Below are 17,445 nucleotides of genomic sequence, written 5' to 3'. Positions count from 1 at the left end.
ACACACACACACACACACACACACACACACACACACACACACACACATCTATATATATATATTCATATACATGTAAGATTCATATACATATAGATTCACACATATATTATCAATATATAGTGGAACATTATTGTCATAATAAAGAAGGAAATCCTGCCATTTGCAACATTATGGATGGACCTAAGGGGGCAGTATGCTAAATGAAATAAGTCAGAAAAAGACAAATACTTTATGATCTCACTTATATGTGGAATCTAAAAGAAACCAAATTCATAGGAAAAGAGATCAGAACTGTGGTTCCCAGAGGCAGAGGGTGCGGAGGGGGGAAGTGAGTGAAGGTGGTCATAAGGTACAAACTTCCATTTATAAGATAACAAGCACTAAGGATGTAACGTGCAACATGATGACTGTAGTTTACAATGCGGGGTGGTATATTTGAAAGTTGCTAAGGAAGTGAATCCTAAAAATTCTTATCATAAGGGAAAACATTTTTTTGGTAACTATATGAGGTAATGGATGTATACTTATTGTGGTAATCATCTCACAATACGTATGTATGTCAAGTCATTATACTGTATCCCTTAAACTTAAATAATGTCGTATGTCAACAAAACTGGAAGGAAAATAAATAAATACCTCAGAATTAAACGTAAAGCCGTGTGGTCCCCCCTGAAAGCCCAGTCCTGCCATTGCAAATGGGGTTCCCCTCCGACCTGGGCCACTCTGGTCAAGTGCAGCCTGGGCCAAGTTTCTGAAGTCCTCAGACCTACTTTCAGGGCAGCACAGACTGGAAGCAGGCTTTTCCATTCACTGGCCAGTGAGCCCTGCCTGGTGGTCACAAGCGCTAAAACCAGAGATAAGCTCCTTTGTGTTTACCCGAGGAAGACACTTCTTCTATCTACTTAAATGGATGCTTTCTCATTTGAGAAACAAAGTGAAAGATAAGATATGGGTTTAAACATGCTTGCCAATCAAACAGAATATTAGATCAAAAATACATCTAAATCAGGATACTTGAGAATTCTGATCTAAATTCTGGTGTTAAGATGTAAGCTTATGAAAGCATCCTTTGAAGGTTGGCTCAACAACAGTTGTCACTGAAGCCCCACTGATCTAGACCTGATTTCACACTGAATTCTTTATCATTTCTCTTTTTCAGGGACAATCAAGATTCTCAGAGCACTAACTCAATTTGACTTTTACATCAGTCATTAGCACATTGCTGAAATAAACCTTGAAAGTTACAACTTTCCAAATCCAGTCTTCCTTAAAACACTTAATTTGGATAGGTCTAAAAATTAATCAGGGGACTTCTACTTCCAAGAAGATGAAGTAAACATACTTCTTCCTATTCTTTCCACTAAGTACAACTAAAAACCTGGTTTATATAGCAAACATAAAAAGACTGAAGGTGGAGAGTAGGCAGAGCAGCGAGGGACCTGAGACCTGAACTGACAGTGGTGACCCCCGGGGTTTTCTTTTACCTCAGATAACCCAGACTTAGAGCTGAAGGAGCTGGATATGGGCAAACATCAACAGTTGCAGACAAAGTCCTCTCAAAGGCCTATTCTTTGTAACCAAAGGATCAGAAAAGGGACAGTCTAGTAAGACAGAAAGCTTTCAGATAATAACTGCTCTACTGCAGCGAATAACACACACACACACACACACACACACACACACACACTGTGGCCCCAACCCCACCTATATTAGCAAAATCCAATGCGTATGTAGAATTCCACCCCCACCAGGGTATAAGGAAGCACCCCACCACCCTGCTGGGGTAGTGTTTGAGAAAACCACGTAGGCAGAAGAGACCTTCATCCCTGACAGCTGGTACTGAGTCCCTTCCACTCCCAGTGGTGTCAGTGGAGACCATGTGGCCAGATTGGACTTCTATCCCTACCCAGCAGTAATGAAATGCTCCTTCCCTACCTACAGGGGTGGAGTCAGAAGAGGGACAGGAAGATTCAGGGCTTTCACCATCACCCAGTGGTAGTGAGACCACTCCCACTGCAGTTCAGCAGAGACCATGTGGGAGCTGAAACTCCCTCCCCTGCCCAGCAGATTTGCCAAAAGAGGACAAGTGGAGATCTTGGACTTCTACCTCAATCTGGCAATAAGGAGGCAGTGTTCCCCCTTCCCTGCTAGAGCAGTGCCAGAGAAAACCAACTAAAACAGAAGGTTGAACTAAGACCCAGAGTCTCATACAACATGAAAATGTCCAGGTTTCAACTGTAATTCACTTGTTATACCAAGAGCCAGAAGATCTCAAACTGAATGAAAAAAAGACAGTCAATCGATGCCAACACCAAGAAGACAGAGATGTAACACTCACCTGACAAAGATTTTCAAGCAGCTACAATAAAAATCAATTAGGAACACACTTAAAATAAATGAAAATAGAAAGCCTCAGCAAAGAAATAGAAGGTCTTAGTAAAGAAATACAAGACATAAAGAAAAACTGAATGGAAAATTTTAAACAAAAAAAAATACAAAAGTTGAAATAAAAAACTCGTGTATGGGCTCAATAGCAGAATGGAGGGGACTAAGAACAAATCAATGAACTTGAAGATAGACCAACAGAAATTACCCAATCTGAATCAACAGGGAGAAAAGGTTAAAAAAAAAAAAAGAATAGTATTGATAAACCTGTGGGACTATAACAAAGGATCTAATATTTGTGTCATCAGAGTCCCAGAACAAGAGGAGAAAAGGGCAGTGCTGAAAAAGCACTTCAGGAAATACTGGCTGAAAACTTCGCAAATTTGGTGAGAGACAACATACAAATTCAAGAAGTTGAGCAAATCCCCAATAGGATAAACCTGAAGAAATCCATGCCAAGACATAACATAACTAAACTTTTGAAAACTAAGGTTGATACAAATACTTTGGAAGACACTTTGACAGTTTCTTACAAAACAAAAAATATTCTCACCATATAGTACAGCAATAGCGCTCCTTGGTATTTACCCAAATGAGGTGAAAATGTGTGGGGTCAGCATTATGTGGGAACTCTATACTTTGTGCTCAATTTTGCTGTGAACCTAAAACTGTTCTAAAAAATAAAGCCTATTTTTTTTTTGTTTTGTTTTTGTTTTGGGGTTTTTTTTTGCAGTACACGGGCCTCTCACTGTTGTGGCCTCTCCCGTTGTGGAGCACAGGCTCCGGACGCACAGGCTCACCGGCCATGGCTCACAGGGCCAGCCGCTCCGCGGCATGTGGGATCTTCCCTGACCGGGCAAGAACCCGTGTCCCCTGCATCGGCAGGCGGACTCTCAACCACTGCGCCACCAGGGAAGCCCAATAAAGCCTACTTTAAAAAATTACATGGAACTGAATGAAGATGAAAATATAATAAATCAAAATTTGTGGGATATTGCAAAAGTAGTGCTCAGAGAAAACTATGTAGCACTAAATGCATACATTAGGAAAAAAGAAAAGTCTCAAACCAATAATCTAAGTTCCCCTCCAAGAACCTAGAAAAAGGGCAAAATAAACCCAAATCAAGCAGAAGGAAAGAAATAATCAAGAAAAGAACAGAGACATTCATGGAAAGATAGACAAGATGAAAAGGCAGAGGGCTATATACCAGATGAAGGAACAAGATAAAACCCCAGAAAAAGAACTAACTGAAACGGAGATAGGCAATCTTCCAGAAAAACAATTCAGAATAATGATAGTGAAGATGATCCAGGACCTCGGAAAAAGAGTGGAGGCAAAGATCAGGAAGATGCAAGAAATGTTTAACATAGACCTAGAAGAATTAAAGAACAAACAAACAGATGAGCAATACAATAACTGAAATGAAAACTACACTAGAAGGAATCAATAGCAGAATAACTGAGGCAGAAGAATGGATAAGCGACTTGGAAGACAGAATGGTGGAATTCACTGCTGTGGAACAGAATAAAGAAAAAAGAATGAAAAGAAATGAAGACAGCCTAAGAGACCTCTGGGACAACATTAAATGCAACAACATTCGCATTATAGGGGTCCCAGAAGGAGAAGAGAGAGAGAAAGGATTTGAGAAAATATTTGAAGAGATTATAGTCGAAAACTTCCCTAACATGGGAAAGGAAATAGCCACCCAAGTCCAGGAAGCACAGAGAGTCCCATACAGGATAAACCCAAGGAGAAACACGCCAAGACACATAGTAAACAATTGGCAAAAATTAAAGACAAAGAAAAATTATTGAAAGCAGCAAGGGAAAAATGACAAATAACATACAAGGGAACTCCCATAAGGTTAACAGCTGATTTCTCAGCAGAAGCTCTACAAGCCAGAAGGGGAGTAGGATGATATACTTAAAGTGATGAAAAGGAAGAACCTACAACCAAGATCACTCTACTGGCAAGCATCTCATTCAGATTCGATGGAGCAAGCAAAAGCTAAGAGAATTCAGCACCACCAAACCAGCTCTACAACAAATGCTAAAGGAACTTCTCTAAGTGGGAAACACAAGAGAAGAAAAGGACCTACAAAAACAAACGCAAAACAATTAAGAAAATGGTAATAGGAACATACATATCGATAATTACCTTAAATGTGAATGGATTAAATGCTCCAACCAAAAGACACAGGCTCACTGAATGGATACAAAAACAAGACCCATATATATGCCATCTACAAGAGACCCACTTCAGACCCAGAGACACATTCAGAGTGAAAGTGAGGGGATGGAAAAAGATATTCCATGCAAATGGAAATAAAAAGAAAGCTGGAGGAACAATACTCAAATCAGATAAAATAGACTTTAAAATAAAGAATGTTACAAGAGGCAAGGAAGGACACTGCGTAATGATCAAGGGATCAATCTAAGAAGAAGATATAACAATTACAGATATATATGTACCAAACATAGGAGCACCTCTATACATAAGGCAACTGCTAACAGCTATAAAAGAGAAAATCAACAGTAACACAATAACAGTGGGGGACTTTAACACCTCACTTACACCAATGAACAGATCGTCCAAACAGAAAATTGATAAGGAAACACAAGCTTTAAATGGCACAATAGACCAGATAGATTTAATTGATATTTATAGGACATTCCATCCAAAAACAGCAGATTACACTTTCTTCTCAAGTGCGCACAGATCATTCTCCAGGATAGATCACATCTTGGGTCACAAATCAAGCCTCAGTAAATTTAAGAAAACTGAGATCATATCAAGCATCTTTTCTGACCACAACGCTATGAGATTAGAAGCCAATTACAGGGGAAAAAAACGTATAAAACACAAACACATGGAGGCTAAACAATATGTTACTAAATAACCAAGAAATCACTGAAGAAATCAAAGGGGAAATCAGAAAATACCTAGAGACAAATGACAATGAAAACACGAAGAACCAAAACCTATGGGATGCAGCAAAAGCAGTTCTAAGAGGGAAGTTTATAGCTACACAAGCCTACCTCAAGAAACAAGAAACATCTCAAATAAACTATCTAACCTTACACCTAAAGGAACTAGAGAAAGAAGAACAAACAAAACCCAAAGTTAGCAAAAGGAAAGAAATCATAAAGATCAGAGCAGAAATAAATGAAATAGAAACAAAGAAAACAATAGCAAAGATCAATAAAACTTAAAGCTGCTTCTTTGAGAAAATAAAAATGATAAACCATTAGCCAGACTCATCAAGAAAATGAGGGAGAGGACTCAAATCAATAAAACTAGAAATGAAAAAGGAGGAGTTACAACAGACACCGCAGAAATACAAAGCATCCTAAGAGACTACTACAAGCAACTCTATGCCTAAAAAATGGACAACCTGGAAGAAATGGACAAATTCTTAGAAAGGTATAACCTTCCAAGACTGAACCAGGAAGAAATAGAAAATATGAACAGACCAATCACAAGTAATGAAATTGAAACTGTGATTAAAAATCTTCCAACAAACAAAAGTCCAGGACCAGATGGCTTCACCAGTGAATTCTATCAAACATTTAGAGAAGAGCTAACACCCATCCTTCTCAAACTCTTCCAAAAAATTGCGGAGGAAGGAACACTCCCAAACTCATTCTATGAGGCCACCATCACCCTGATACTAAAACCAGACAAAGATACTACAAAAAAAGAAAATTACAGACCAATTTCACTGATGAATATAGATGCAAAAATCCTCAAGAAAATACTAGCAAACAGAATCCAAAAACACATTAAAAGGATCATACACCATGATCAAGTGGGATTTATCCCAGGGATGCAAGAATTCTTCAATATATGCAAATCAATCTATGTGATACACCATACTAACAAATTGAAGAATAAAAACCATAAGATCATCTCAATAGATGCAGAAAAGGCTTTTGACAAAATTCAACACCCATTTATGATAAAAACTCTCCAGAAAATGGGCATAGAGGGAACCTACCTCAGCATAATAAAGGCCATATACGACAAACCCACAGCAACTAAAAGCATTTCCTCTAAGATCAGGAACAAGACAAGGATGTCCACTCTCACCACTATTATTCAACATAGTTTTGGAAGTCCTAGCAATGGCAGTCAGAGAAGAAAAAGAAATAAAAGGAATACAAATTGGAAAAGAAGAAGTAAAACTGTCACTGTTTGCAGATGACATGATACTATACATAGAGAATCCTAAAGATGCCACCAGAAAACTACTAGAGCTAATCAATGAATTTGGTAAAGTTGCAGGATACAAAATTAATGCACAGAAATCTCTTGCATTCCTATACACTAATGATGAAAATTCTCAAAGAGAAATTAAGGAAACACTCCCACTTACCATTGCAACAAAAAGAATAAAATACCTAGGAACAGACCTACCTTGGGAGACAAAAGACCTGTATGCAGAAAACTATAAGACACTGATGAAAGAAATTAAAGATGACACCAACAGGTGGAGAGATATACCATGTTCTTGGATTGGAAGAATCAATGTTGTGAAAATGACTATACTACCCAAAGCAGTCTACAGATTCAATGCAATCCCTATCAAATTACCAATGGCATTTTTTACGGAACTAGAACAAAAAAATCTTAAAATATGTATGGAGACACAAAAGATCCCGAATAGCCAAAGCAGTGTTGAGGGAAAAAAAACGGAGCTGGAGGAATCAGACTCCCTGACTTCAGACTATACCATAAAGCTACAGTAATCAAGACAATATGGTACTGGCACAAAAACAGAAACATAGATTGATCAATGGAACAAGATAGAAAGCCCAGAGATAAACCCACACACCTATGGTCAACTACTCTATGGCAAAGGAGGCAAGGATATACAATGGAGAAAAGACAGCCTCTTCAATAAGTGGTGCTGGGAAAACTGGACAGCTACATGTAAAAGAATGAAATTAGAACACTCCCTAACACCATACACAAAAATAAACTCAAAATGGATTCAAGACCTAAATGTAAGACTGCACACTATAAAACTCTTAGAGGAAAACACAGGAAGAACACTCTTTGACATAAATCACAGCAACATCTTTTTTGATCCACCTCCTAAAGTAATGGAAATAAAAACAAAAATAAACAAATGGGACCTAATGAAACTTCAAAGTTTTTGCACAGCAAAGGAAACCATAAACAAGACGAAAAGACAATACTCAGAATGGGAGAAAATATTTGCAAATGAATCAACGGACAAAGGACTAATCTCCAAAATATAGAAACAGCTCATGCGGCTCAATATTAAAAAAACAAAAAACCCAATTCAAAAATGGGCAGAAGACTTAAATAGACATTTCTCCAAAGAAGATATACAGATGGCCAAGAAACACATGAAAAGCTGCTCAACATCACTAATTATTAGAGAAATGCAAATCAAAACTACAATGAGGTATCACCTCACACCAGTTAGAATGGGAATCATCAGAAAATCTATAAACAACAAAATGCTGGAGAGTGTGTGGAGAAAAGGGAGCCCTCTTGCACTGTTGGTAGGAATGTAAATTGATACAGCCACTATGGAGAATAGTATGGAGGTTCCTTAAAGAACTAAAAATAGAATTACCATATGACCCAGCAATCCCACTACTGGGCATATAGCCAGAGAAAACCATAATTCAAAAAGAAACATGCACCCCAATGTTTATTGCAGCCCTATTTACAATAGCCAGGACATGGAAGCAACTAAATGCCCATCAACAGACGAATAGATAAAGAAGATGTGGTACACATATACAATGGAATATACTCAGCCATAAAAGGGAACGAAATTGGGTCATTTGTAGAGATGTGCATGGATCTAGAGGCTGTCATACAGAGTGAAGTAAGTCAGAAAGAGAAAAACAAATATCGTATATTAACGCATATATGTGGAACCTAGAAAAATGGTACAGATGAACCAGTTTGCAGGGCAGAAATTGAGACACAGATGTAGGGAACAAACATATGGACACCAAGTTGGGAAAGCGGTGGGGGGTGGGGGGGGGTGAACTGGGAGGTTGGGATTGACATGTATACACTGATGTGTATAAAATTTATGACTAATAAGAACCTGCTGTATAAAATAAATAAAATTAAAAAAATTTTTTTAAAAGAAAAGAACAGATATCAATTAAGTTGAAAACATAAAGCAGTAGAGAAAAATGAATGAAACACAAAGTTGGTTCTTTCTAAAGATCAAGAAAATTGAGAAACCTCTATCAAGCCTGACCAAAAAATAACATGGAAGACACAAATTACCAATACTACGAATGGAACAGGGGATATGAGAAACAGCGGCTATCACTTCAGACCCTGCAAGCTTCAAACAGGTAACGAGGGAATAATAGTATGAACAACTCTACACACAAATTTGACAACTTTGATGAAATGGATTAAATCTCTAAAAACAAAAATGACACAACTTACCCAGTATGAAAGAGATAATTTGAATAGCTCTGTAACTATTAAAGAAATTGAATTTGTAATTTAAAAACCCCCCTCAAAAGAAATCTCCAGGCATAGATGATTTCACTGAAGAATGAACACCAGTGCTACACAATCTCTTCCAGAAAAGAGAAGAGAGAATACTTCCCAATTTATTTTACAAAGCTGATACCAAACCAGATAAAGACCATGCCAAAAAGGAAAACTATAGACCAATATCACTCGTGAATACAGATGTAAAAATCCTCAAATATTAGCAACAGAAATATTGCTAATATTAGCAATATGAGCAGTTAGAATTCACTAATATAGCACTTCCCTGGTGCCGCAGTAGTTGAGAGTCCGCCTGCCGATGCAGGGGACACGGGTTCGTGCCCTGGTCCGGGAGGATCCCACATGTCGCGGAGTGGCTGGGCCCGTGAGCCATGGCTGGGCCCGTGAGCCATGGCCGCTGAGCCTGCGCGTCCGGAGCCTGTGCTCCGCGACAGGAGGGGCCACAGCAGTGAGGGGCCCGCGTACCGCAAAAAAAAAAAAAACAAAAAAAACAAAACAAAAAAAAAGAATTCACTAATATATAAAAAGAACTATATATACAACCATGAGGTTTTTTCTAGGCATGCAAGCGGTTTGATATGTCAAAATTCATCAGTGTAATCTATCATATTAACAGACTAAAAATGAAAACTCATATGATCATATCAACTGATGCAGAAAAAGCTTATGACAAAATTCAACATCCATTTCTGAAACTCCCAGAAACACTGGGATACGGAGAACTTCCTCAACCTGATAAAGACATACAAAAAAACAACAGCTGACAATATACTTAATGGTAAAAGACTGAAATGGTTTCCCATGGGGAACAAGGCAAGGATGTACTTTCTCACAACTCTTATTCATCATACTTCTCTAAGTTCTCGTCAGTGCAATAAAGCAAGAAAAAGAAAAGCATACAAATCAGAAATGAATATAAGTGTTCTTATGTGATGACATGTTTGTCTATGTTAAAAGCCCCAAGAAGTATATAGAGCCTCTTATAATAAGTGAGATGAGCAATCACAGGATACAAGGAAAACATACAAAACTCAATTGTATTCCTATACACTAGCACTGAACACATGAACACCAAAATTAAAAATATAATAACTTAAAAAAAGAGAAACACTGAGATGCATATCTAACAAAAACATTAATAGGACCTGTATGCTGAAAACTATTTAACCCTGATGAAAGAATCAAAGAATATCTAAATAAATGAAAAGACATACCGTGGTCATGAACTGGAAGACTCAAAGTAGTAAAGATGTCAATTCTCCCCAAATTGACACACAGGTTTAATTCAATTCCTACCAAATCTCAGCAAGTTTTTTTTAATAGATATAGACAAGATTATTGTAGAATATATATAGAAAGACAAAGGAACTAGAACAGCTAAAACAATTTTGAAAAAGAACAAAATTTGGAGGAATCAGGCTACCCTATCTCAAGACTTAACATATAGCTACAGTAATCAAGACTGTGATACAGGCAGAGGGATAGACACATAAATCAGTGGAACAAAATAAAAAACTCAGAAAGAGACCTACACAAATATGATGCACTGATTTTTGACAGAGACGGAAAAGAAGCGCGAAAGCAGAAGGAAAGCCTTTCCAACAAATGTGGCTAAAGTAATTCGACAGCCAGAGACAAAAAGTGAATCTAAGTCAATCACCTTATAAAAATTAAATCAGAATAGATAATGGTATTAGATGTAAAACTATAAAACTTTTAGGAAAAGCATATGAGAAAATCTTTGGGATCTAGTGCTAGATAAAGAGTTCTTAGAGTTGACCTCAAAAGCACAATCAATAGAAGGAAAAACTGATATATTGTACCTTTTCAACATTTAAAACTTTTGTTTTGCAAAAGTCTGTGTTAGGATGAAAATACAAGCTAAAGATAAGGAGAAAATATTTGCAAACCACATATCTGACAAAAGACTAATACCTAGAATATGAAAAGAATTCTCAAAACTCAACAGTAAAAAAAAATCCAGTTAGAGCACAGACTAAAGACACGAACGGACATCCCATCAGAGAAAATATACAGAAGGAAAAGAGCACATGAAAAGACGTTCAACATCATTAGCCATCAGGGAAATGTAAATAAAACCACAATGAGATACTACTACATGCTTATCAGAATGGCTAATATAAAAAAGTGACATCAAATGCTGGTGAGGATGTGGTTCTCCACATTGGATCATTCACACATTGTTGGTGAGACTGTAAACTGATACATTTAATCTGGAAAACAGTTTGGCAGTTTCTTTAAAAAGTAAATATGCAACTACCATATGACCCAGCAATTGCGTGCCTGGGTATTTATCCTGGAGAAACGAAGACTTATGTCTACCCAAAAACCTGTCCATTAATGTTTAAAGCAGCTTTATTTGTAATAGCCCAAACCCAGAAACGATCAGATGTTCTTCAAAGAGTAAATGGTTAAACAAACTGTAGTATATCCATGTCATGGAAAACTACTCAGCAATAAAGAAGAAGAAAATATTGATACAAGCAACAACCTAGCTGAAAATCCAGAGAATTATGCTGAATGAAAAAAGTCAATTCCAAAAGAGCACATATTGTTTGACTCCATTTATATACATTTATATATTTTATTTATTTTTTTAAATTTTATTTATTTATTTATTTTTGGCTGCATTGGGTTTTCATTGCTGCATGCGGGCTTTCTCTAGTTGCGTCGAGCGGGGGCTACTCTTCCTTGAGGTGCGTGGACTTCTCATTGCGGTGGCTTCTCTTGTTGTGGAGCATGGGCTGTAGGCGCACGGGCTTCAGTAGTTGTGGCCCACAAGCTCAGTAGTTGTGGCTCGCAGGCTCTAGAGCACAGGCTCAGTAGTTGTGGCGCATGGGCTTAGCTGCTCTGCAGCATGTGGGATCTTCCCGGGCCAGGGCTCGAACCTGTGTCCCCTGCATTGGCAGGCGGATTCTTAACCACTGCGCCACCAGGGAAGCCCCTATACATTTATATAAAGTGAGAAAATTTCAGAAATGAAAAACAGACTAGTGGTTGCCAATGGGCTGAGAAGGGGTGAGGATGGGAGGGAAGTAGGTGTGGTTATAAAATGGCCCCATGAGGGATCTTCCAGGTGATGGAATTTTTCTGTATCCTGACTACACCAATGATTTTGTACTAAGGTTTTGCAAGATGCTAATATGGGCAGGAACCAGGTGGCAGGGTGGGGCAGGGGGAGGTCAGGAGATCTCTGTGTGATTTCTTTTTTTTTTTTTTTTTTTTTTGCAGTACGCGGGCCTCTCACTGTTGTGGCCTCTCCCGTTGTGGAGCACAGGCTCCGGACACAAAGGCTCAGCGGCCATGGCTCACGGGCCCAGCCGCTCCGCGGCATGTGGGATCTTCCCGGAGCGGGGCACGAACCCATGTCCCCTGCAATAGCAGGCAGACTCCCAACCACTGCGCCACCAGGGAAGCCCTCTGTGTGATTTCTTACAACTGCATGTAAATGCACAGTTATCTCCAAATAAAAAGTTTATTATTAAAAAGCTAATCAAACTGAATCTACTTCAAATGTGTTCCAGCATCTGAAATAATTATTGCTTCCAAGAATCTTCTCCTTGCTATAATTTTGTTAGCAGCCCAAAGGTTAAAGGTTTCTGAGTTAAGCTTAAGTATTGCAAACATTTGGGGGAAATATACCTAGCATTTTAGGCCAAAATTCTGCCAAAACAAACTTGCCTGGAGAAATCCCATCAAGCGACATGTATTAGCTTACAGAAATTTCTTTTCTTTTTTTTTAGTTAAAAAAATTCTTCCAGGGGCTTCCCTGGTGGCGCAGTGGTTGAGAGTCTGCCTGCCCATGCAGGGGACACGGGTTCGTGCCCCAGTTCAGGAAGATCCCACATGCCGCGGAGCGGCTGGACCCGTGAGCCATGGCCGCTGAGCCTGCACGTCCGGAGCCCGTGCCCCCAAAAGGGAGAGGGGAAAAAAAAGAGAGGGGCCCAAAAAAAAAAAAAAAAAAAAAAAAAAAATTCTGTAAAGCACAAGTACATTTTCATTAATATTTAAACAAAAAGGCAAAGTTCCCTCGCTTCCCATCCCCGTCTTTTCCCCAGGGAAGTATTGTCTGTTTGAAGTATTTCCTTCAGATTTTTTGTGCATTTCTAGACATATGTACAGTTTTATGTGTGTGTCTGATTTTTTTTTAAATAGAGACAGGATCACAATGTTTATACTGTTCTTCAAATTGATTTTCCCCCCTGCTTCAAAATGTCTTGGAAATTTGCACATCGGTATGTTTACATCTATGTTTACTCATTCTTTTCAAGTACCTTGCAGTATTCTATGGAATTGATGTACCACAGTCTAATCCTTTGACACTTAGGATGTTTCCAATTTTTGCTATTGCAAGCAATGTAGCCATTGGTGAAAATCCTTGTGCTGTTTCTTGGACCACATATGAGGCTATTTCTCTAGGAGAGAAATCCAGAAGTAGACCAGGGCTTTGCAGGTGTGGCCAAAATTGTTGACTGGCTGAACCAACACCTGTTCCCACCTATTGCCAATCATCTTCTCCTCTCCCACCTCCAAAACAAAGGCTCGACTGACTACATGACCAATTCTGGCCAATTACACATCAGCAAAAGTTTGCTGGGCCGTCCCTAGGAGTGTTTCTGCTTTCTGAGTAAAAAGGGCTGGACATGACTGGCACTGTCCCTTTTTCCTGCCCTGAAGGTGGCTGTGGTGTTTGGAGGGGTGGCAGCCATGTTACAACATGTAGGGAAGTCAAGGGAATCACAGTGAGGTCAGCCCTGATACTAATGAGCTGCTGAACCAAAGCCAGCCGGCAGTTACCTCCAGACTGCTTGCTATGTGACAAGAATAAACTCCTATCAGGTTAGGTCTGGTTTTCTGTTACTTGCAGCCAAACGTGTTCCTAAATGAGCCAGTACTAAATTACTCTCTAAAAAGTCTGTATTGTATTCTCTCACAAAAGACTACAAAAGTATTCCTTTCCCAAAACTTTTGTTTACTTTGAATGTTGTCAGTCATTTAAATATTTAACCTAGTTGATGCATGAAAAAATTTCACAGGAAGTAAAGTGTCATTTCATACACTTACTGGACATTCAAATTTCCTCTTCTCGGATTTTTCTTGTTGATATCTCTTGACCACTTTTCTACTGCACTGTTTGACTTTTTCATATTGATTTGTAAGAATAAATTTCCAGATAGCAAAGCAGGCTGAGCTAAACTCAGGGAAAACTGTCTCTGCATCTTTATACCATCAGTCAAGTCAAACATGATTACAAAAAAAATCTTCGGTGACAGGCCACACCTCTGACAGGGAGAGCCATCTCTGAGTGGTGCACCACCACGAGGCAAAGTGTCAAAAAGTAATTCAACTCGTGCAAACTGCCCCCACGCCCGCCCAAGCCCATGCTTGGGCCCATTACTACTTTCTCTGCAAACCTAAACCTAAAGAAAGGTTTATGGGATAGTGACACACTGGTGAACCAGGCAGAGTCTTTAACATACCTCATCTCATTTAACCCCCAAATCAAACCCAAAAGGCAGTCATTATTATTCCTATTTTAAGAACAAATGATAACAGTAAACTTTTAAAACCAAGCATTTCTTTCCTATCACAAAAACTTACAACATTCCAGGCCCCATAATAAAAACCAAAGGGATTAAGTATTTACCTAAAACTCAAATGATATAAAATACATTGTGCCTGTTCTGTCTCCAATAAATTGGGTTTTTTTATTACAGTCCTGAGATCTTAAGCTATATCTCATCTACTGTGTATACCAAATGGAAGGCACCTTATAAATACCATATTTTATTAAAAATTAAAATTGGCAATTAAAAAGAAATAAAAATAAAATACATTGTGCCTATCTAAACATATCAACATGCTTAAGCAAGAAACATTGCTAAACCTGTTTAGTGGTTTATGAATCTGAAGAAGCTATTCCAAAGCTTGGTTCTAAAGTTTATTGCCACACTATAGTTAACCAAAATTATTTCCAGCTTTTAAAGTGAGAAACTAAATTGAGTAGGATTTTAATGCTTCAACAAGAAGCACCTACTAGCTAGCCACCCCATCCCAGAGCAGCAGGTGAGGAATTCCTCTAATCAGTTACCAAAACCAACCTGACACTAGAAAACAAACAAAATAAACAGTTAAAGATAATAAAAGATTGTCATGGAGGGCAATGTAAACAAGTTGAATAGAACAAGCACCATCCTTGAGTATTTGTACATGGTTTGGATTTTGGATAACTGACTCCACTTTAGAAGCCTAGCATCTATACGAAAAGAGAAAGCTGGGTAAGTGCCTGCTCCTGGAACCAGGTGGGGAGCAGCAGGAAGGCTGAAGCCTCGACAAATATTTCCTTGCTTTCCACCACCCCTCTCCTCTCAAGAGCTGTGGATTCTCTCTGGCAAAGCATCACACAAAGCACTCAATCCACAGTGGGAGAGAAGCAGAGGCATCAAATCTCCTTGATGCCTCCAACCAAAACGTCCCTGAGGGGACATGCCCAGCCCAGAGCCAGCAGGCCAGGGCCCCAAGAACTAACAGCCCCAGCGGCAGGAAGGCCAGACCAACCAAGGTGCTGCCCACTTGGGCTCCAGAGAGACATGAAGATTCATCTGGAGCACCCTTTTGCAGAGTTTTTTATAGCCCATTTGTAAGGCACAGGAAAATGCCTGGGGGAGTCTGATTTCTAATTTTACGTAAAAGAAAACAAGTCCACAGACACACAGTGTTTATGGTCTATGAAAGTGCAAATGGGTTGACAAATCCCCAATCTCAGGGTGCCTCTGGTGGTTTCTTGCATTTTCCTGGTGGGCTTGCTCAGCCGTTCCTGCTTGGGGAGAGGCAATGGGGTGTTCTCCCCACCCCCACGCCACTGCTCCGTAGGGCTGCACACCTCACCCGACTGGCACAAGAGTAATAACACATGGAAAGAAATCTGACTCTGTCAAAGTCAAAGGCCAGGCCTGGAGAGGGGAGGGGAGTGTCCTGGTGGGCTGCTCCTGACCTGGGTCCAGGTATTTGCCCGGCGCATAACAGGAAGCTTTAGTCACCAGAACAAAACAAGCCAGATTCCTTGGCCCTTCAAAACTGTCCAAGCCTCAGGCCAGCTCACTAAAGTGACAGTAAGCAGGGCACATGAGAGAGGGGGACAACAGGTCTCCAAGAGGGGCAGGGACACAAAGGAAAAGAGCAAAAAAGATAACAGAAGTGGGTGACGGGGCCAAAATGTGCTGAAATCAGACCAGGTGCTGCAGCACAGTGCCGACTCTCCGGGAAGGGATACACCTGGCCCCCAAGGGCTCCTCCAGTGCCCATTAGAGCTGGGCCCTAAAAGGACCCAGGGAGGACCAGGCCTTGCAGATGCGCCCAGCAGGCTGGTGTCACTGAGACGGCAGAGTCAAGGAGGGCGGATGGCTCAGCAATGCTCCCCCCGACCCCCTACCTCACTTGTGCAACCAACTAAACGCACGGCACACAGCCTCATTGTCGGGTGCCCACGCTGCACACACAGGCTCATGGTCAGGCACAGCACACACAGCCTTCTTGGGTGTGAGTGCACACAGACATACACCCTGCCAGTTGACGGACACAACATATTCAACTTGCCAGCTGGGTGCTGTAGGCACACAATCATCTGCACACACAAACTCTGTCAGGAGCGAACACATACAAACTCTCAGACTCAGGCTCTTTTGGGCATGCACACATACATTCCACAACCTCCTAGTCAGGTACACAGAAACCTCTACATAAGGTACACACCCGCACTCACAGCCTGTCAGGAAAACCCGAGCGCACCACCTCTGTTAGGTGCACACACACACACCTTTACCGTCTCTCAGTTGGTGTGTGCACACCCACAACATGCAAGTGCACACACACACATAAACCGATAGACACATACACACACTCCCAACGTGTCGGGTGCACGACACTCACAACTTCTCCGTTAAGTGCACACACACCCTTCCAACGTCTGTCTCCTGCACACACAGGGCACACACACTTCCAACCTGCCAGGAACACACACGCGCGCTCACAACTTCTCCGTCGGCGTGAGCGCACACACAAACTCCCGGACGGCAGGGTCGGCCCCACATTGCCACCCCCCGGGAGAGGCGCACGCCCCCTCCCGCGCCCCGGGCTGCGCGGGCACACTCCCCCTCCCGCCGGCACCCGCACGCCGGCCTCCCTGCGGCACACCCCGCACCCACGCACCCCTCCCCCAGCCCGGGCCGGCGCCCGGCAGCCAACTCCGGCCGCGCGGGGAGTGCCCACGCCCCCGGCCCGCCCCGCCCGCGCCCCTCCTCACCTTTCTCGCCGGCGCCCGGGGCCCGGCCCTCGTCCTCCTTGGGGTTGGTCACCTGGGTGATGATGGCCGGGCCGTCCATGGGTGCGCGGCACGGCGGCAGCCCGCCGGCCCGGCCCCCCGGCAGCCAGGCGCACGGGCGCGCGGCGCGGGGGGCGCGCGGGGCCGCGGGCCCGGGGGATGAAAGGGCTAAGACCAGAAGAGATCGGAAGAGCGTC

General features: G+C 41.2%; 1 protein-coding gene across 8 annotated transcripts in view; it reads right to left on the bottom strand.

Moving 5' to 3' along the window:
• CTDSPL (CTD small phosphatase like) overlaps positions 1-17,401 on the bottom strand; it is a 119,036-nt gene extending 101,635 nt beyond the window's left edge. For 7 of the 8 annotated variants that reach the window (XR_003428997.1, XR_003428998.1, XM_027088139.1 and 4 more), the window contains exon 1: positions 17,231-17,401. Coding sequence is in view for 6 of the 8 variants with exons in the window: in XM_027088139.1 (XP_026943940.1) it covers positions 17,231-17,309 (79 nt within the window). In the remaining 2 variants the exon portion in view is untranslated. The remainder of the gene's footprint in view (positions 1-17,230) is intronic. The other variant, XM_027088144.1, reaches the window with a different exon arrangement.
• Between the last annotated feature and the right edge of the window lie 44 nt (positions 17,402-17,445).

This window comes from Aethalodelphis obliquidens, unplaced genomic scaffold, assembly GCF_003676395.1.
Source record: "Aethalodelphis obliquidens isolate GAN/ISIS:26980383/991018 unplaced genomic scaffold, ASM367639v1 scaffold62, whole genome shotgun sequence".
Classification (NCBI taxonomy): domain Eukaryota; kingdom Metazoa; phylum Chordata; class Mammalia; order Artiodactyla; family Delphinidae; genus Aethalodelphis; species Aethalodelphis obliquidens.
Note: the sequence above shows the minus strand (reverse complement) of the source record. Positions and strands in the feature narration are given on the sequence as shown.